Below are 22,617 nucleotides of genomic sequence, written 5' to 3' on the forward strand. Positions count from 1 at the left end.
AAAGACAGACGGAGCAAAGTCAAAACCAGATTTTTACGTAAACATTATTCCAAAAATTTCTTTTTATTTCTGCCCAAGGATACATCACAGCATCTTTTTATTCAAGCCAGCGCCGATGGAAATATTTTCATATAGGCAGAACAAATACATTTTTTATTTCAAGAACCAAATCACAAAAGAACATTTCTAGAACACACAAAGCATAATAGAACTACATGTACCACCATTTCTAACATTTGTACTCTTGTGCATGTAGGACAAACTGCATAGTTTTTGCTTCAGTTTTTTTTTCCTAGGGGCCATCTTATCGATTCGCTCTAAATGATCCCATTAGGACAGGGATTCGAATATAGTTAAGTGATAACCTCTATCCTTTCAGACTTGTGTCGCTCTCTCTCTCAGTTTCTTTCATCATTATTTATCATTCCTGATTGCAGCACTTCTTGCAGCAAAAGAGGTTATATACATATAATCATGCTCGTTTCAGTCAGAGCTGTACGTGTATACATCCCTCTTATTTCTATATTAGGCCTACATCTACACCACTGATAGCAATCACGTTCATATTAAAGGCTTCCGCGTCCAAAAACGTCCCTGAGTCATATTTTCTTTGTCTACACACATCACCATTTCCTTCAAATTTGTCCACGGGCATCTCTAAATCCTTGGCCTAAAACACGTTTATATCCCCTTCCATCCTTTTTTTTTCAGACGAAAACAGATGCTACTAAAATGAATCTCCAAAATAAAATAATTATGATTAAAGGGGAGAGAGAGAGAGAGAGAGAGTTAACATTATTAAAAAAAAGATTTATTTGTATCTACATAAAACAAGCCTCTCCTGTGACTTTGAGGAGGTACCCCACCCTCCAACAGGGGTCTCTGAAATTTGTTATAAATTCAAGTAAAAGACTTCTATTCAATTTTGTAACAAATTACAGAGACCCCTGTCGGAGGTTAGCGGAACCCCCCAAGATACCCCTCTTCCCCTTCTTCTTTTCATAAAAAAGCAGTCTCCCATCTCTGTGCCCAGTATGCGGTTTAAAAAACTAGTCGACTGTTTAATATTTGCCTAGCACTGCTCGACAACTTTTTTTTTTATCCTTTTAGCCCCTAAAACCCTGGATTTTACAGTGTTGTACCAAACACGCTTCAGTTGAAAGCGCACTTTCTGGCGAACCCAGCAGTGCTTCAGGACGCTCCAGACCGTGAAATTCGTTACTGGGGTATTGTTCCTGCGCAAGTCTAATTTGCTCTTCGTTGTAACATTTACAAAGAAGCTTTCAGACAGACGAAGCGTGTAATCTTCACTTCATTAGCGACACAGCATCTGCGTTCGTGTTCACAGTCTACCTGCATCAGTCGGTTCTGGCTCTTTTTTGTTTCAGTTTCAAACCCAAATTTCACTCCAAATAACCGGTTCTCAGCCATTCCAGAATAAATACATGCTCTTACGTCACGATGGTTATGGCGCAAACGCGTTGATTGCATTAGGTCATCAAGATATCCGCGTTGTCGATTAAATTGCAAATTCCCCCCTAATTGCCTACATGAGGTATGGTTTAGCAGCAGAAGCTTTTATTACGTGAAAAAAATAACCATCGGGGTTTCATGTAATTGAAAGTTAGTCCGGTGAAATGTCGCAAAGTTACACAAATTATCTGGCCACGAGAGATGGTGTCGTATTTTTTTCTATACTGGACCAATTGTGTGAACGCATTGCAGCAAACCAGTTCAGAACCGGTCTGGGCACTTTACTGTGAACTCATCCCTTCGCAATCGTCACTTCATTAGCGACACGGCCTCCATTATGTGTCGGTGCAAATAGATCATGCAAGTTTGACAGACGTATGATTAAGTGTTCGTTAAAAGAAAAAAATACAAAAAAACTATTAGCTAAAAATCATCATGTAGTCGAATAACCTAGTACATGGAACATTTTGGGCTGTCGTTTTGGAAGCCGTTTCATTTCAGATTCCCGGAAACTCACGTCTACTTTAAGAATGCCTCGTTCGTTTCCAAAAAATATCAAGTTGAAAATGGCCAGGTCAGTTGCCATTAACCTGTGAACCTCGGGGAAGGTTTCTCAGTATAACCACCCATGCAAACTTTCTAAAATGTCTATTGACCATCAAGTTTTAAACAATAGACAAAAGAATGGAAATCTTTTTAGACGACGATTTTGTCTTTTCAGGCAACTGGAATAGAGTACTCAGAGCAAATATCCCCAAAGAATTTGTATCATCTACCACTTGTAAAAACATACCATTATTGCAAAAACAGTTATGAAACCATCTAGACGCTGGTTTAGAAACAACAAATCTAGATCTTTATCATTTCAGCAATTTATTCACAATAAGATTTGCTGAACACAGGTGCTTTGATGTTTTTCTTAATGTAGACGAATCTAGCCTCCTTCCCACTTCAATTCCCAGAGACGGGACTATTAATCCTCCTCCCCGCTAGAAGAAGAAAAGACAATCACGCATTATCTAATGCATTATCTTTTTAATGAGGGGGTGGGGGCGAATAGGAAAATGGCTGCAAAAACTATTGAACCATCAATCGTCCACATAGCCTCTTGGTATCTCTGTGTTACACACTTGGTATATTGCAGCACCAAAGCAAGTAAGGACCAAAGCAACAGAACAGAGGGGAGAGAGTCTGATAATGTTTGGTCTTATTTTTTTTTTGTACATATTTGGTCAAATGATTGCATAAGGTAACTGAGTAGGAGATAACAACCATGATTAACAAGCACTGACATACTGACTCAGCTAATAAAAGCTGAGCAATTATGACAATATATAATCTGACAGTCAATAATACAAGACTTAACGCCCCCCTCTCTCAACATAGTACACTACTAAACTTTCTATTTTTTAAACCAAGGAAACTAAAGCACTGCTTAACAAAACAACAAAGTAAATAAATTAACAAATAAATAAAATTCAACTGAAACGAACAAACAAGTTAGATAAAAGCCATAAGTTCAGTGTGTTCAAACTTTCAATAGCAAAAACGAAACAAACAAAAAATTCACTCAGTTGAAAATATATTTTGGCAATGCTAGTGATCATATTAATGGCACTCAAGCAAATGATAGAAGAGTGACCAAAGCTTCTCATTCTATGGGTACATTCAGAACAAAGTGATCCGCGGATCAAATATGGCCGACCTACTTCAAAGCTTACCGCATAATCCACTAATAAACACTGAATAGATTCCCCATAGGGAATAAGTGGTATGCTTTCAAGTGGGTCAGCCATATTTGATCGTGGATGTGTTAGTCTGTGGATCAAATATGACTGTGAACATGGCCTATTGACTCCAATCCCATTTCTTTTTTTTTAATGTCTGATCAATATGTTACATTAACTGAAAAAGTTTCATACTTAAAACAATTCCAATTATTTTTTATAAACTTTATGACAAGGGATAAACAGCTGCCTGTGATGTTGTTCATATAAAATACATACTGAATAGATATTGTACTACTGTTCTTTTTTTAAACAGCAGGACATTATTATCCACATAATTTTTTCTAGTATCACTTTTTTAACAACTTTTTTTTTGACATTGTTACCTGAAGCATACAAAAGAAAAAAAAACATTAATATCTCAAACATCATATATCAGTGCCTTGTTCTAGTCTATTCCCTATCTCAAACATATATTAGTGCCTTGTCCTATTCTTTCCCTTGTCACTTGCTACTACTCCATTCATCATTCAGTTTCTCTTCAAAAGGCTTCTTCTTTCATGTACTACCCGCAACTGCTTTGGTATGGTATTGTCAAGTTATAAATATACTTTACATCACTTCCAGTTCTTCAGTACTTCTTGAACAGTGATTAGGATAAAAGAACAACATTTCTTATCCAGAACATGTAGGTGGATTTTTTATGGTGTCCATTTCCTTGGTGTTTCATATTTTTAATTTCCAGCATTGCACTTCTTCCTGTTCCTTGCACCACCACCAGTGTGCCTTCTAGTTCTTCCCAGGATCTTCTTTTAGTGTGAGTGTTCTGTTGAATACCAACTGAAAGAAAAAAATTAAACATTTTGCATAATCAAAATAAATAAAATAAAATAATTTAAAAAAATTAAGAAAATATCTAAAAAGTAAATTTAAATGTTGTCACACTGTAAAGTGTACTCAGATGAAAACAACATGATGTCACTGAAATTACTGTACTTCTGTTAGGGTTCACTCCCAGTGAAACTATTGTTCTAAGTAGATCGGTCCGCCCCTGCATAGTCATCAATTAATACTGGATAGAGATTTTGTGAAATGGCAGTGGCCGCTATGAACTCTCATGTTTTTTTTGTGAGAAACATGGTTGGAGAAGTGTTTTAAAAATGTTTCTTATAAAGTGGCACAAGCGCAATAAGGCAGAATCAAGGTAATTATCACCTAAGAATGCAAAAAAAGTTAAATAACAAGTGTGCACACTGTGTTCAGATACAGCAGCAACTAAATAGCAGTGTATTTATGACTGAGGAACATCATTTCCAGCCATTTTGATGTACTGCCTCTGGGCAACCACTAACAAATGCCCTACCATAACAAAGCTAACAATGGAGAAAAAGAATGTTAATATGCCCACAAAACACCACTATCTGCCATGTCGTGGCGTTTTATACAATAATAAATTGCACGTTAATACAAATGAAATAGAACAGATGTGCTAGCTGCATCAATCTTCCAGATTTTCAGTAATATTTCACATAATACAGGTGAGGTGCTCGCTATTAGTAAACACCATTCTAAGCTTTAAACAACAAGTCCCAGGCAACCGACTTAAACTTCATAACCCTTTTCACAATGAATGGAGTACTTTAACGATACAGTCCGTGTCAGTTCACTTTGTGAGGTCCTAACATAGAACTAAGCTAAGGGGGTTTTTACTTCCTTTCGCGAGTTATCTCACAAGTGCAATTCCTGCAGATGGCCGTGACCAGTGCAGATCAAGACATTGTTACTAGGAACCTCATCATAATAGCCTGACGTTTCAGTTTAAGACCCCATTCCCATAGATTTTAGATCGATCTATCCCTGTGGGGAGTCTCACTAGATTACTGTCAGCTTAGCCGGCTTAAGCATCTGTCCCGCCTACTAAAAGCTGAAAGGGGGTAGGTAATTAACTATGGTGCGCGCTCGGCTGACTGCAATTTAGCGTGAACCCCCGGGGAGTTAGGTCGATCTAAATCTTAATCTCTGGATCGATCTAAATTTCTGGGAATGCACTCTAAGTATACTGCTCAATGTGAAAAGGCTCTTTAATTAGCTTTTAAATGGACTAATGGAAAAGTGGGGTGGAGGTAGGAGTTTTAACCAGTCAGATAATTTTTTTCATTCCAGAAAAATCACTGCAGGGGGGGGCCTACATAACATTACATTGGCATGGCCAGACACAATACATACCTCCACAATTAAACTATGCCCCCAACAGCAAAATGTCACAGTGCCATGCATGACTTCAGCCACATGACACAACAAGTGAGGAAGTCAATGTAACTAATAACAGTCTATGCTGCAGTACAAGGGGGCAAGTTTCACAGAATTTCAGACCGAAATTGGTCCAAACTTTTTCACCAAATTCCAGTCTAATTTTACCCAAAATAAATCTGCAGTAAACGAAATATTGTGTTTAAAAAAAATAAATTCAAGGCTAATGTTTAAGATCCACACTTACTTCAGCTGGACTGCTATGGGATTTAACTTGAACTGACTTAATGTTTGGTCTAAAAGTTAAGACCAATTTCTGGTTTAAAAGTTCAGACCAATTTTTGGGTGAAGGATCTTTTATGAACCCTCCCTCAGGGGTCCTGTCACATGGACCAAGCAATGGGAATGTTCTGAAGTCCAACCACACAATATTGTAAATTAAAATTAAACACAACAGTGAGTCAGTTTCACATGGTAGTTTGACCAGACACGATAGACGAGACAATTAAACTATGCTCCTAACAGCAACATTCCACAGTTTCAAATGCTATTACATATCACAGGCTGAATATTGCAAGTTGAAACATTTCAACACAGTGATACAAACCCCCTCATATTAGTAATATCATCATTACCCTCAGTTTCAAAGTTTATTAAACCTCACAAGTTGATAAATTTCACCATATTAGCGCTATCATAATGCCCTCATTTTCAAAGTTTATTTAAAATTAACAAGCTGATATATTTCACCACAGAAGTACAAATTCAACATCCTAGGTGAGTTAAACATATTCACATGATGCAGAGCATGCTACCAACAAGTTATAATTTTTATCACCATTACAACATAACTTTTTTTTTTAAATAAGCCAAAAAAAAAATTTTTTTTTTTTTTGACAGTTAGAAGTATTTAGTCTTTCTGGCGAAATGAAAAATTTGGAATTTTTAGAGTACTTCTACAGTTTAAGGCATAACCAAATATCCATGACACAAAACAAGTGGCAGCAAAGGATAAATCATCCCGAGTTGAGTTACACAGTGTTTGTTCAAATCCACAAATGTTAGTATCCCGCTGCCATAGATACTTTAAGCACACCTCTTTGGGTTTTTGGGGTGTGCTCAGACCCAAAAAAAGTTTTTTCCATCTAACGGGTGTTTATTTGGTTTCTTTTAAATTCAAGTAGGCTATGAGGAGATCCCCCCCCCCCCCTAGCAGAATGATAGAAGGAAAGAATTTCAAATTTCAACAGCTGTGTTATGATCTCAAAGTTACAAAGAGTTTCCTTTGAAAAATCTGTTCAGCTGCTGTTTGAAAAATAAATTTTTGCAATTTTGAGAATAACAGGAGGAACATTCGTTCCTTCAACAAAAATGTCAAAAATGGTATTTCTATGATATTTTCATTTTATTTTTTTTTTTTAACTAATGGGAATGGAATTCAACACAATGGCAAAGCTTAAAAAACACACAAAGAATGATATAAAAAACATGATGGCAAGTAAAATCATTCTTTCACTCAAAAAATGTGCCATCCTTATCACTGAAATAACTTCCCTTTCCAATATTACCAATTGCATGACTTCCCGACCGAAAATAAAACTTGTATACGTACATACACAATCTTTGTACCAAAGTGAAGACAACATATTTTATGAGAAATGCATTCTGGCCAAATTCAGTAAAATCACTCTCTGCATACTCGTTTTCTTTTTATCTCAAGGCATAATGTTCAAGCATACAGTAATTATTGTATTTTTTAAAAAATCTTGCTTTCTCTAACATTTTATTTATTTTTTATTTTTTGAAGAGCTATCACTTAAAGTCAAACACAAACATTTACTTTTCCACATCGAACCAACAACTTTACCAATTCAGAAGAACGGCACAAACAAAACACTGCTTTGAATTTATTGAGAAATCACTGCAGTTTCCCTTTTCGTCACATGGGAACCCAGCGGATCCTTGAACAATGTTCTTTATCAGTGACAAGATCTGACGTTAGATATGGCAGTTCCCAAACAAAAACGTGAGGCTAAAATTAACAGTTGAGCTGTCACATACACCAGTGGTGTGTTCTACGGCATGGCTGCATGCGTGCGCATACATGTGCATGCAAATATTCACACACGTTATGCATGTGTGTGTGTGTGTGTGTGTGTGTGTGTGTGTGTGTGTGGAGGGGGGGGGGAGGTCATAAATACAGTTTTGGGTGTGTTTTCAATCTTCTAGTGAGTAAACAAGTGACATTTTGAAAATGAAACCGAGATATGAAAAGACAGGCCCAGATGACTTCCGAACCTTTCTAAATGCCTGTCTTTTGTCTCAGGTTATGTACAAATCAAACCTATCGGCACAAACATGACCATTAAGATGCATTCCTTTTGAAAGTGGAAGGCACTATTAAAATTCCATTTCCTTTCCAGAAAATGTCATTGACGTTTTGAAACCCACTTTAAACTGCATAAAAACAATCATTTTCGCTACATTATCAACGACAATTTTCATTATTCCTCTTCAACTGCACTTGAAGGCTTGCTAAAAGCAATTTCCAGATGGGATCTTAAAAGTTTTAACTTGGGGGTGCCCTGTTCATAATCTCAGGGGAGGACAATTCAATTGTCTGAAAAACAAATAAGAACACTGTGCATCATGTCACCCTAAGTATCAGATTCTCCAATGGCAATTCCCCCATTGTATGCTGGGTAGAGATTAGGTAGCAGTTCTTGATGAAGCTCAGGGTGTCAGCCACATATACAAAACCTACATCTCATAAAATATACTGGTTACAAAGTTGTTTCTGTTCAAAAAATTAAATACATATCTTTTTTTTTTTTTTTGAGTACAGCATATGAGAAGCATTACTAGAAACAATATTTATCATCCCTGCTATTCATCTACAAAAAAAAAAAAAAAAAAAAAGAACTAGCTACATCTTCTACAGAAAACGTTTCAAGTTTTCTTCAAGAGAGGAAAGCAAGAATTAAATCTAGACGTAAGCGCACTTGATAAACCACAGGAGAAGTTGCGGAGAGAAAAGAGAGATGATATGTTTATAACACTGAGTGGGTGGTGCAATCGACTTACGCAACACAACTCGCATCCTGCCTTTCTCAAGAATACGCTATCCATCATGTTATATTTACCCGACTGCTGCCAATTCACTTTTTCCCTTCAATATCGGTGGGAAAAAAGTTGGGCTGATAGTGTAACCCAAGTCCTCAAACTATTACATTATCAATCTCCATTAAGATCAATACAAAAACAGGCTGCTTTTTTGCTTATCCAAGTTATCTCTTTTTAAAGGCTACTCAGTAAAAAAAAAAAAAGATAAATCTTGCAAACCAATTACTAATGTAATCTTATTGTTCACTACTTATCTAATCTGTACATCAAATGCCATCATAAACGGATTTATCGTAAAATATTTCTAAGAAGGAAGTTATTTTATGTGAGAAGTGGTTTTGTGCAAGTAACTTTATTATTTCATTACGTAAGCTACGATTATATCAATGAGAATCTTCTGTGATAGCTCAAAGTCACAACACTTCATGTAATATCAAGAAAGATTTTGCAAGGATTTTGAGTGGAGTTGGGTAAAAAAAAAAAGGGCGAACTTATGAGCTCAGTGTGGCAATGAATAAAAACTAACAGAATTTATACATGGATGTTCTTCTCATAAGTTCTTTCGATTATAGTCTGTTGAACAACAGTATGACAACACATTCAGCATGATTTATGCACAATTTTGTATTGCTTTTTAGGACAACATTCAGTGTACATAGAGTCCCCCCCCTCCCCCTTTCCCAGACACATGATGTGAGAGAGAGAGAGAGAGAGAGAGAGAGAGACTCACAAATGTACACAAAATAACGTGGAGAGACAGCACATCACGTAAAGTTGCATGTTAACAAAGACAACACGAAAGCATGCCCAGGCAACTGCATTCACAAGGGCTGATAGGTATACGCACAAAGACAAGCAAAGACTGACAGTCATTATGTTTAATATATAAATATACACCCAAATATACACAACAGAAAAGAAAAAGACATGGAATTGGAAAAACATGCCAAAATATCACACAGATAATACACACTATTCAATAAGAACGTCTATGGAGTGTGATTAAATTATCACTCCTGACGATTTAATAGCAACTCAACTGTCATTATTGGGTCAAAAAGTACACATATCCTCTGGCGAATAAATCCAAATTATTCTGCTGGCATAAATTTCACATCCAAATTATGTATGGGAATTAGGGTGGTGGATTTAAGGGTAACCTGTGAACTAAGTAATTGTTCATCCAATTCAAACCAAATGAATTAGTATCTTTTCTTTAAAAATGTTCTATTTTTTAGAAATAAACAAAAATGTTGATTTATTCAGAAATTGTAAAAGTGAGTGGGCTTCAAATCAGAAACGATATTTAAAGTAACTAAAAAGCTTGCAAGCTTATGAGAGGGTACTGAAGAATAAAGCAGAGAAAATTGAGGCAGAAGTTATGCAAATAGTACAGAAAATGTGTGTTGCTGAGGTGAATCAAATTATTATTATTATTTTTTTTTTTGTAGAATAACCCTCTAAACTTATAGACCAGTGATTTGATCAACTTCAGTTCAAGATTAACACCTCCAAGCAGTTTACTTAAATTAAGCACTCATACTTAAACAGTGGTTTCTCGTTTTAAAACAAACACAATATTTCACTTGCTAGGACAACCACAGAGTTATCTGGAGTCAAAAAGAATCGAGACTAAAATCTTGGTCTCAAGATAAAGACTGTAGATTTTTCGAAATCAAATTTTCCTGTGAAACAGGCCCCAAGTCTCCGACTTCAAATTAGCCTGCTATCCATTAGACATCTCCACGGAGCCGATTCAAAGGTCATTAATTTGTGTTTTCATGCATTGGTTATTTTATAAAATGATCACTGGAGGCTCTTATTGATCGTTTTCGCGTCTTGACAGTGTACATCGAAGAACTCCCTGCAGGGAGCGAGAAAATCTTGTTGATGCTGTGTTTTGATACTTTAGACATATTAGATAGCTGGAAGAGGTAGTCCTCAAACAAAATAGTATTGATTTATAATAGCGCTGAAGATATCAGAAATGGGACACTGGGTCAGAAGCACAAAGATTGATGACTTCATATTTGGTAGGTAAAATAACTTGGGACACTCTTAATATCCAATAACACAAAACAACTCACAAACAAATTATTAAATTAAAAGAACCCACTGTCTTAACAACAAACAAACAAACAAACAAAAAAAAAATAAATAAAATAAATGAACATATTTTCAAAACAACACAGTCAAATAAACCTAGACCTTTCAAAACAAAACTCTTGCTTTCTTGTAGCATCATAAATCAACAAAACCCTGAGTGTGCTGCAACACCTCTTCATGTTCCTGTCTTTTTTCAGTTCTATTACAAATTGTCAGGGAAGTGATCATCATAACATCTTCAAGCATATCATACCATACCCATCACTCCAGACAGGAAGAACTGTATATCTTTATTATCATAAGAGTTCATCTCTCTTCTTGTCTAATTTATCATGATGTCTACTACACAGGTGTTGAGGTCAACTCGGGTCATTAAGAGTCATCGAGGTAAACCAAAAAGGTTGCAAAAATTTGGACATTTTCCTCCTTATTAGCTGCAATACGTTTTTTTTTTGGTCGCAATTGAGATCAACTATACGCTATTAGTCTGAGAGCATTTTAAAAACAAAATCTATGCTCAGATCTTTTTCCATGGCATTCAAGTATACCGACTTCCCCCTCAATAAAATACAGAAGGCATCCACTTTGAAGAATTTTGAATTGTTATAAAAGGCAAATAGGAAGCTCACTTTACTTACACCCCACTGCTTTTAATTTTTCTTGAAAACTCCTGAAAAGATCATTCTAATGTCATAAATTTAACTATTTATGAAAATACCACTGTAAGAACCAGTGTTTAAAATTTCTGAGTTATTACGATCAAAAGAGATAGAAACATAAAATATAATGATCCCAACAGGACACAAACTTTCAGGTCTTCAACACAGATCTTAACTTTGAAAAAACATGTACATCTGATTTTCTTGAGATGTGATTTCAAATCAAACTGGACAAGCTACAAGATAAAAAGCTGACTGACAACATAATACAAAGTACAGACAAGATGTTACAACCCTTTATCTGTATATTCCACAAGCAGGACTACATATTAAATAACATTTATTGCCGTATGTTTGTTCTTTTAAAAAGCTATTTTCTGTATTCTTATTTTCTAATCTTCATTGATAATGTTGACCGTTTTGTATTTTTTTCTTAAGAAAAGCTGAAATTGCAGGTGCACACACATATACACAACACCATCCCACACACACACTCACAACTGAAAAACTCTGACACGAACATACACGCACACATATTTGTGCAAATTAAGACTTCCATGCCTGCCTTAGTCATGAAGCTACCCCAGTCTAACTCATTCTTAGGACAACCAGCCTTGATTGTCTTCAAATTTCATGAAAAAAAAATTCAGCATTCCATCCCAAACCCTTATCACAAAGAACATCCTATGTATTTTATCTAAATTATACGTTCTAAGGCAGTAAACAATAGCTATTTATGCTGTAAGTAACTCCTAAAAAATGTGAAATTCCCTCTGATCTCACCACAGGGGTAATTTCCACAGTGACTTTTGGATCTCTCTCAAAATACTTGAAGCAGATAGTTGAGGCTTGCAAAGGGAGGGGGAGGTTAAATATTTAGAGGAGAACACAGTCTTACAGCACATATATCATGATCTAAATAAATAATGAACAAAAAAGTCAAGAGAAAAAAAGGGGGAGGAGAGATAAAGGATGGCCTATAGGTATTAGTGATCTTTTACATTAAGTTTACAAAAACGCACTACAAGAAATATATTGTTTGTAAAAACTTCACTAAACAAACATTCTTTTAGAACTAAGAATTCATCAGAAATTGGGTTCAACAGACATAAAACAGTGGTAAGGACCCTGCACTATTCCTAAAAAAAAAACGTTAAAATCATTTCAGTGCTAGCACAATTTACAATCCCTGTGACCCATGATGTTTAATATTTATACACAACAAAAACATATCTGAGAAAAAATATTCATCAGCTTGCTAAAGACACAGCTTGCTAAAGACAGATGTACGTACACAAGCAGTAAGCTAACATCTACACTTTCACAACAGATTGCAAAAATTCCTTTATCACGAACTAATATTATAGAAATTCACAGGGAAACCAAATACAGTCGGCACTGACAAATCAGTAGGTGTCACTACTGTAACCAGTGGTAGAAAATTAGTGTTCCATCCCCATCTAGTTTATTTTGTGACAAACAGAACATTCCAGATCTTATACCATTATCAAACTCAGGGCCTTATTTCAAAAGCTTTCGTAATGTTCTGCTTCTGTATGAATATCAATTTTTGGATAAGAGTGATAAGAAGTTACAGCGCATTTATTTACCTTTTTCTCCGTCGAGTCTGGATCCACACTGAAGTAGCCCTGGCGTTCAAACTGGAACTTGTCATAGACCTTGGCACCCCTTACGGACTGGTCCACCATGGCCGAGGGCTGGACTGTCAGAGAATCCTGACGTAAAAAATTATTAAAAACTATGAAAAAACATGACATCTTATCAACTAATGTTAATAAAAGTAATTCCATTATATGTAATTTTTAATGCACTATACAGTATGATACCACTAACCTCAAATGTTTAGGGAATGTTATTATTTTCATTCTCTGCGTCAGTAAAGGTAAAGGAATTGTACAAAAGGGATTCTCAGACACAGCTACAAGTCAACTGATCTGCTATCATTTTCTTTTGCAGGAATTACTGTTGCACACAACTGAGAGTGTTGCCATAGTAATACATAGCAACAACCCACTGTGTGTGCCTTCATATATTATGTTCTATCAACAATTTAAATATTAAAATAGATAAATTATCATTATCAATTACAGTTAAAAGAACATCACGTTTCTCCCTAATGGTTTTTTTTGTTGACCCATAGATCTATTACTTTACAAAACGTTATAAGGTGACAGTTTCACAAAAGTTTCATAGTTTCATTCCTCTTAAATAGTTTTGTTTTTGGCGACAAAAAAATTGAAATCAAAAATGTACTCTTACCTTGTTACAATCTGATAAAAATCCTCCAGGAACTTCATTCGGGTCTTCAGGATTTTTATGTCTAAATCTGCAAAATATTATTTAAATAAATCAGAAAAAATTATAAAGATCACCATACATGGTGCAAAAATACAATCACAGAAATTAGTCAATAGAAAGTCTTTTTTTCAGACTTCAAAACTTCATCCCAGTCAATATATAGCAAAGTTCATAATAAGACATTTGTTTTAAAAAATCTTATGACAAGGCATTAAAAAATCTCAAATAATACACCTGTGATGCTGTAGTTAAGAACTAAAGATATAACTAAAATAATTATTATAAGTACTCACAATCTTTCGTACAGTCGCACTTCGCAGATGACAGGGTCTGCCACCCAGTGAATAAACGCCTTTGGTTTCTCCGCGTCAGCCACTTTCTTACAACTGACCTCCAGTTCACAAACAGATCCATCGTTGTCCTTTATTGTGGAAGAATAGAAAACAAAGTAAAATATGTTCATATATACTTGGTGAAATAAGTTTTTCATTATCTATTGTATATAATGATGATAAAAACTTCCAAAGCTCACACTGACCAGGGTTCTTTGATGAAGGGCCAAAATGTTATGCCTCAGAAAAACATGTTTAGCTGTGTTAAAAAAACTATTTATTTGTCATCAATACAAGTGATGAGTATAATTATTTCTCATCAATGTTACAAATTAATAATCAATCTTTTTAATTCTGTATTACTCTAGATTTATGCAGATGTTATCACTGGTAATAGCTTTTAGTATATATTGGTGCAGTTTTTAGTGTTAATAGTGGAAATAATCAACCTGTTCAAAAAACTTCTAGCCTACTGACCAGCAAAAACAATGGTCAGAAATAGATTCACAAAAATTTTAACTGTTTCATGAAGCTACACAGCTGACTTCTGTGAACAATTATTCGAATGTGTAAAGGTTCTACTAATTAATGCAGTCAGATGCCACAGTATCGCAGTCTTAATCCAATTAATAATTTTCAATATACTCCGTGGTTTCTCACCTTGATGACTTTCTCTACAGAAATGACAAAGCCAGCATGTCGAAGTCCAACTGGTTGGTCTGGCGCAAGCCTCTTGTAACCTTTTTCATTTTTCTAAAAATGTAAGTCATAATAATATTGATTACACCATTATATACAATATGTATCAAAACTATAGTAACACATACAAAGATGAAAAGGCATTAAGAAGAAGAGATAGACTGGGGTCAAGATTTGGATAAAGGAACATAAAGTTCTTGTAGCTATAATAAGCATTCTGCTAAAATCGCACACCTTTTATACTAATATTCCACAATTATAATAAATAATAAAACTTACAATGGTTTTAACCCTCTGTTGTGACTAATAAAAGAATTGCCCACTATGAGAAACCCACCTCTTTAAAATCTGTCTTTTCAATAAAAATTGTTTTTCCAAAAGAAACTTTGTGTGAGCCTCTGGACTCTTCTGCAGGGAAGTCTGGAACTTCAATCTCCGTCGTTTCAGACGGAAAATTAGTTATTGTGACCTTGAGAGGGTCAAGGACAGCCATAGCTCTGAAAATGTCAGAAGTAAGAGATTGCAAGGGATTCCAATTAATTTTATCAAGTCGTCAAAACCTATTTTTATCAATTTCTAGGAAGCAAAAACTCAATGTTTACTGCACAACTTCTCAATAAAATCTATTTAAAAAGTGCCAGACTTATTGAGCAGTTATCAGATTCAAGAATTCAAACTAAAATATTTAAGCAATTATCTATTGTTGCAATAAAACAGAGAGGATGCCACGAAGGTGTTGAGATGTCATCGGATTGATGTTAAAACAGTTCTTTTTAATATTAACATATCCTTCTTCTTGCAAATCTGATCTTGTACTTTTTTTTCTTTCCCTTCAATGTGCTACTCTCATAAGACTCTTTCTGTTATTTTTTCAACATATATAGATCTTTTTAATTTAGATTATTTGATGGTGGGAACGTAGAATTTCCTACAAAGATCTGCCTTTAATGAAATTTTTACAGAACTGAGAATTGCCAATAAGAAGCTTACCTGGGAGCCTTGACATTCAGTACATCTCTCACACAGGAGTCTAACATGGAAGGATCAATGACAGTCTGGGACATGGTCACTCCGACCTGGAAGTGGATCAAAATGTCTGTATACATCATGGTTGGTGTTGTTTCACGACCACAAGTTCATGAGTAAATTATTTTTAGTCTTATTTCACACGAGATAAAAACATCAATCCACAATATTATTGTTCTTTTATTTTTAAAAATGACAATCGATTGAAAACATTTTTACATTTATCAAAAATTTTGGTCATAAAGATAAAATTATATACTTTGTATCTAAAGATGTTTTGGACCATTTTTAGAATGAAAATTATAAATGGATAATTAAATAACAAATAAATACCCTTGCTCATGTCATCTATACTTGTACAAAAGGGATTCTCAGACACAGCTACAAGTCAACTGATCTGCTATCATTTTCTTTTGCAGGAATTACTGTTGCACACAATTGAGAGTGTTGCCATAGTAATACATAACAACAACCCACTGTGTGTGCTTTTAGAAATATTCTGTGATGTCAAAAACATCTTTGAAATAACTAATTTCATTTACAAAAAGCTAACTATCAACAGGGCTTATCTTTGGAATAAAAAATCAAGACTCGGGGGCTTCCCCAAAAGTGTTTGTCATCAAAGTGTGGCCATGATTTGTGAAAAAAAAACTTACTTTTGCAGTGAACATGTTAATGGCTTCTGGGGGAAATCCTCTCCTTCTTAAAGCTGTTAAAGTGAATAGCCTTGGGTCATCCCAGTCTCTGAGGTTAAAACAAACACAAATTAAGAACACAATAATAATTAAGTTCTCTTTGGTAACTGAAAATGCTGATGGGAACTTAAATGCAAAATAGTTATCAATTATTTCATGAAAAATTGTACAACACACAAAAATCTAAAACCAAAATTTCAGACAATTTTTTTCTGTACAAAAGGGATTCTCAGACACAGCTACAAGTCAACTGATCTGCTATCATTTTCTTTTGCAGGAATTACTGTTGCACACATTTGAGAGTGTTGCCATAGTAATACATAACAACAACCCACTGTGTGTGCAATATAAATTAGACCAGCTTGAATCAAATAATTAGATAAAAAATAAAATTAATGTCTCTTCGTTTTACCTGCAGATTCCTGAGTCGATAAGTTTGGCAATTTTTCTCTTGGATACTACAGTGTAGTTCAAATTTAGCCTGCCATATTCCCACTGTACAGGGCAGTAAACATCGAGAGCATTGCATAGCCAGTAATATGAGGACCGTCTGGTAAACAGAAAAAAAAATAAACAAACATCAAAATATCTTTATATTCATATCTTTCAATTACAGCATATTAAAAAAAAAAAAAAAAAAAAAAAAAAAAAAAAACAGAAATGAAATTGGGCCTTAAAAAAAAAAAAAAAATCCTGAAAATGCATGCACCAAAGGGTGGCAGTTAGATATGGGTGGGTGGGTGAATTATTTCGAAAAACATTCATCTCTAAATGAAGAAGACAGGGGCATGGTAGAACTCAAAATTGTGGATGAAAACCCCAAGCACTATATATATGCCACTGCTTGGGTTGTATGTTCTCAAGAAGGGTGAAACCATTTCAAGAATTAACAGATCCACAGAGAGCAGGCATAAACTGTTATATATAGGACTTGCATTATTCGAAAGGTGCGATGTGCGCATGACCGGAATTGTGCACTGCAGGGATCAAAATAGTACCGGAAGCGTTGTTGACAGCGATAGGAACACATGATGGAAGCATAAGACATGCCGGGGGCGATATTAAACAAGCCATTTGAGGCGACAACGGTGCCGGAGTTGAAAAGTTGGTTAAAATGTAGGATGCCCACACATCAGGCAAAAAAGAAGAGCTGATAAAAAGGTATGTTACACGATATTTTCTTAAATACAAGACCAAATACAAAACCCTAATGTGGTCATTATGTAATTACATGTATGTTCACCTGAGGCATTTATTGGGGAGATAAATTTGTCACCAGGTTCAGACAATTATCTGATACAATCTCTGAGGTGGGCTAGTGCACTGTACAGGAAATTAGTACAAGCTCACTGTCAATATCAGTGCATCTATCCTTTGTTTCTTCTTCATTATCTTTCTGTTGTGTATCCAGGTAGATTTCGGTTAAAAAAATTTATGATATGACTAGTCATGTCAATTTTCTGTTTTGTCATCAGTCTAATATGTATGTATGTATGTAAATAAATCACTGTTATAGATGTGTTGATGATGACTTTAATAATTATTTTCATGACTATTTTTTACTTGTTTTATAGGTGAAAACTGTACAGTGAGGATAGAGAGAGAAACAAAATATAGGATCCAGATGGCAGAGAAAATTAGAAGTAGGCCTACCAGATTGAAGTTTGAATCAAGACAGTGGAGAATAGACCAAGTCCTTGAAGGGAATGCCCAAACCGTTTTTTTTAATATTTGCCTATTAATAAATTCAATTCAATATTTCGTTTCACAATTTTATTTTGCATAATAAAACCAATGATGCTGCATTGGAAATATCTTTCGAAGATACCTTACGATATTTCTGATTCATGTTTTAAAATGCAGTGTTTTAAACATTTTCTAGATATGTTCAAGTGCATTGTGATAATAAAAATGAGATATTTGGTAAAAGTGTTCTCTTTTTTGTTAATTGGCATAAGTAATATACCATTCAATACTCCTTCACAGTCAGGTTTAAACCTGGTTTTAGTTTTACTCAGGTCTAAGCAGTGGCGATAACAATACTCTAAAACCAAAGTAAAACTAAAACCAGCTTTAACCTTGCTGTGAAATCAAACCAAAGTTTCACATGACAGTTTTCATGCCATTTTTTATACTGAGGTAATGTCGGGGTATAAAAAGCCATGGAAATGTTTAATTCCTCATAGGTTTCAAGACCGATGTAAAATTTAACCATTTCAGGTTTGTTGTGCATAGACTTTATGCTGAAAGTGTGTTTGTCAACTTCCTCATGTGCTTTGGACAGTTGTTCCAGCATTTTTTTGTACTTTTTCTCTGTCACACTATTTCTTCATGCATCTTTTTTTTTTTTTTTTTTGCTCGTTGTAATTCCACTCTGTTTCTGAAAGTTTAATTTCTAAAGATCGGATTTTCAGTTCCATACTGAAAATAATATGTTGTTTTTCCTTAACCGTCATTAAAAGCGCATCTGAGCTTGCATCTGATACAATGCAGTAGGCATTGCGGTCTGTATTTGAGAAGCCATTTTCATCCTCGCTGTTCAACTTCCCACTTGCCGCCAGGTTCACTAAAATTTGACTCAGAGTTATCAACAGTTAAATGTCTAATAATTTTTCTTCGGGGCTTACAAATTTTCGATTCCTTGAGTAAAAAATATAGTCGGTCTACCACCCAAATACGATTTATTCCCTCCTTCAAAATGAGCACTACACACACGGTGATGCTTGGCGGGCTCGAACTTACTAAATTTGCCTTCATTTCCCGCTCGTCCAATATTGTCAATCCATATACCTCACTTTTTTGGGTCCTTGGGGAAAGCATAAAATGAAAAATTTCGATCTCGCTTCGTATTGTTGAAACAAACAGGCACAAAACACATAGAACCGCCGAGAGGAATTTTATTTCTGTGTACAGAAATGGCGGCAACGCAAGATGGGTCCCACTTTACCCACAATGCACTGCGCTCAATATCGAAAACGAGACGAATAATGCAAGTCGTATATATGCCTTGCTTATCCATCAAGCATGGCAGGCTACAAATTCTTCCTTTCACCTTTTATAAGATGGCATGTGATGAACAAATTTTTAAGTTTTGTGAAACATGCCCCAGAAAACAAACAAAAAATTTTAAAGACTTACCTGGCCTGGAACTCCTTAGTACACAAAGAATGGCTGATATTTTCAATGGAGTCACACAAACAATGAGTGTAGTCATAAGTGGGATATATGCACCTAGAACAGGAAAATTTGATCATGGATTTCTTTTCAATGGTAATTTCTTTTGAAGGGAACATTATTCTGTTAATTTAAATCAACTGTACTAATATTTGCATAAAAATAGAAATGAAGACTTCCATTTGCTGAATCCTGTAATACACTGTAACAGTACTGTAGTTAAGTGTTACCTTCTTATATATTTATTTTATATTTCTGCAGTATATTCTGACATAAAGATTACAAATAATATTTACTTATCATTCATTAAATCATTAATTCATCCATCAATTATTTAAAAAAAAGTTTTTGTTATCAAGTGGATATTTGTACAAAAGTGACTGACAGACAAAGCCACACACAAGGCCTGTCTGCTAATTTCTCTTGCTGATAATTAATGTTGCACACTTCTGACATTGTTGCCATAGTAACGAATGACAACAAAGAACTGGTGTGCCAGTAATTGCCTTTGTTGTTAATTGAACCTATTATCAAATAAGAGTTTAAAAAAGAAAAAAAAAAACCCAGGGCTTCAAAAGGATAAACTTGCATAGTACTTTTTGAGGGGAAATGCTAAATTTCTTGAAATTGTCCACTGGGGGAAAATGGATAAAATTTTCAAATCATCTCTTTGCCTGTAAAGTTAACAATATTCTCATTCCTTAATATATATTGTGTAAATAATGTAGTCTAGTGAGCCTGCAAATGTATTTAGTGCTCAATAAACTTATTATTATTAATGCATGGAGTGTATTTGTAATGGGGAAAGAAGATATGAGAGAGAGAGAGAGAGAGAGAGAGAGAGAGAGAGAGAGAGAGAGAGAGAGAGAGAGAGAGAGAGAGAGAGAGAGAGAGAGAGAGAGAGAGAGAGAGATTGATTCATATCATCTTCTCCATGATGGTTTCAACCAATATCCCTCTCTCCACCTTTAAATGAACACAGAGAAAGAGGAACCAGGCAAATGAAGGAGAGAGAGCCTGAGAGAATCTTACCATTCATCCCCCGTCCTGTGATGAGGAGCAAATTTAATCCTGTAAGCCACGGGGTCCATCTTTCCATCCTCCAGGGTGGTCTTCATCCTAAGGGTGGCCTTCCCCTCATCTATCTTCCCCTTCTTCATGTCCTGAAATACAGGGTTCAGAAAAAATACTTATACTTTATGGAAATAAAACTGGCCTGGTTGTGACATTTTTTCATAGCTTTCACAATTTTTAGTCTGGGAGATCCGTTTTAACAGCTATTATTTTATATACTTGATAGGTAAATTTTGTTGAATAAGATTTTTTCTGTTCTTATTATGTCAGGATTCTATCAATGAGTTTTTTCAGTGCTTACTTAATTTTGAGTCAATTAACCAAAATAATCTTTTCCTCTACAAAAATTTTCAATACAAAATAAATAGCTTGAGCAAGAGAACATTTTAATGCAACTTTGCATTTCTTAAGTAACCTACAAAGGAATACTTAAAACAAACCTACACAAACTGTGCTTTTCAGACATTTTTTTGTCAATTTGTACAAAAGGGATTCTCAGACACAGCTACAAGTCAACTGATCTGCTATCATTTCCTTTTGCAGAAATTACTGTTGCACACATTTGAGAGTGTTGCCATAGTAATACATAACAACAACCCACTGTGTGTGCCATCAAGATATAACAAATTCACAAGTCTCAATGACATGGCCCCTATTTTTGAATGTTGGCCATTTTCCAATGAGAGAATTCTGATTACCACCTCTGCACTCTTTTACATTTCTTTTAACATATTTTCAAACTTAAGTTATTTCCATTAATGTCTATCCATTTTAATCCTGTTTTTCTTAAATGACATCTCCATAAAGTATTAAGCATTGTAAATACAAATGATAGAAAATGTCAAAATAAAAGTCTGGCAATAGAAGCAGGCGTAAGAGTTCACAAAAATATAAGAAATCTTTTAAGGCCAGAAAAATTTGGGAAAATGTGTTCATTGCAGCTTAACAAACCTCAAAGAGTATCAGAGACTCCTCAATGGGCCTGTCTCTCCATGGCGACGGTGGAGGGTTGATTCCTTTTATCTCCTCCACGGTTTGGTGGCAAACGTAAGCATGTCCGCGCTTTATCAGTTCCACGGCCCACTCGTACAGTTGCTGGAAGTTGTCTGATGCATGGGTCACTTTGTAAGGAGAGTATCCTGAAAATAAAGGGGAAAAACATTGATTTAATTTATGGTTTGGTTTTCTAGAACTTGACATTCAATATATGTGATACTCCCAAATTTTGTGACATGAAAATAAAGAAAAACTAGAGGATCAGAGAGGCGATACCGCCTCCGAATATTGTACCACCAGCTGGAGCAAGTGCATTCGTATAGACCCCCACATACACAAAAGAAGGGACACAGCCACCAGTCTTATGCTTGACAAGCTGTAAAAATGCAATCAACAAGAATTTTCAAAATATGCAAAAAAATATATATAACTTAAAATGGTACAATCAAAGTTAAGTTCATCGTAGGGTAGGTCAAAGGTCAATTTCAAGGTCACAGTAAATTGCCAGTATATGGCTTCATATTCAACTTTAATGGTAACTATGGACCTATCTCTGCCAGGTTTGGAGTTAAAAGAGAAAGAAATTTGCAAAGTTCAGTTCATAGTGAAAAGTAGGTCAAAGGTCAATTTCAAGGTCACACTTAGATTGCCAGTATATGACTTTCCATGCAAGTTCAATAGAAACTATGGACCTATCTCTGCCAGTTTTGGAGATAAAAGGGAACCAAAATTTGCAAAATTCAATTCATGATAAAAAGTAGGTCAAAGGTCAATTTCAAGGTCACACTTAGATTGCCAGTATATGACTTTCCATGCAAGTTCAATAGAAACTATGGACCTATCTCTGACTTCCTATTCAAGTTCAATAGTAACTATGGACCTATCTCTGCCAGTTTTGTAGATAAAAGGGAAAAAAATATGCAAAGTTCAGTTCATGGTGAAAAGTAGGTCAAAGGTCAATTTC

At 35.1% G+C, this 22,617-nt stretch overlaps 1 protein-coding gene and 1 long non-coding RNA gene across 2 annotated transcripts in view; one reads left to right on the forward strand and one right to left on the reverse strand.

Annotated features, from left to right (window-relative positions):
• Positions 1–2,329: 2,329 nt before the first annotated feature.
• The window catches only part of LOC106156622 (glutamine--tRNA ligase), a 30,366-nt gene continuing 10,078 nt past the window's right edge, over positions 2,330–22,617 (reverse strand). Inside the window, exons 11-22 of the mRNA XM_087014606.1 lie at positions 21,609–21,796; positions 20,616–20,746; positions 19,548–19,640; positions 16,822–16,959; positions 16,371–16,458; positions 15,679–15,764; positions 15,026–15,185; positions 14,650–14,742; positions 13,951–14,078; positions 13,619–13,685; positions 12,949–13,074; positions 2,330–4,040 (exon numbers count right to left, since the gene is read on the reverse strand). Of these exons, the coding sequence (XP_086870732.1) occupies positions 3,990–4,040; positions 12,949–13,074; positions 13,619–13,685; positions 13,951–14,078; positions 14,650–14,742; positions 15,026–15,185; positions 15,679–15,764; positions 16,371–16,458; positions 16,822–16,959; positions 19,548–19,640; positions 20,616–20,746; positions 21,609–21,796 (1,349 nt within the window). The 3' untranslated portion in view covers positions 2,330–3,989. The remainder of the gene's footprint in view (positions 4,041–12,948; positions 13,075–13,618; positions 13,686–13,950; positions 14,079–14,649; positions 14,743–15,025; positions 15,186–15,678; positions 15,765–16,370; positions 16,459–16,821; positions 16,960–19,547; positions 19,641–20,615; positions 20,747–21,608; positions 21,797–22,617) is intronic.
• Positions 17,332–18,338, forward strand: LOC147761336 (uncharacterized). Its single transcript, XR_015334926.1, has 2 exons — positions 17,332–17,570; positions 17,984–18,338. It is a non-coding gene; the product is annotated as an uncharacterized LOC147761336 (long non-coding RNA).

The sequence above is a fragment of the Lingula anatina genome, chromosome 6 (genome assembly GCF_051362555.1).
Source record: "Lingula anatina isolate TDL-2025a chromosome 6, LinAna3.0, whole genome shotgun sequence".
NCBI lineage: Eukaryota > Metazoa > Brachiopoda > Lingulata > Lingulida > Lingulidae > Lingula > Lingula anatina.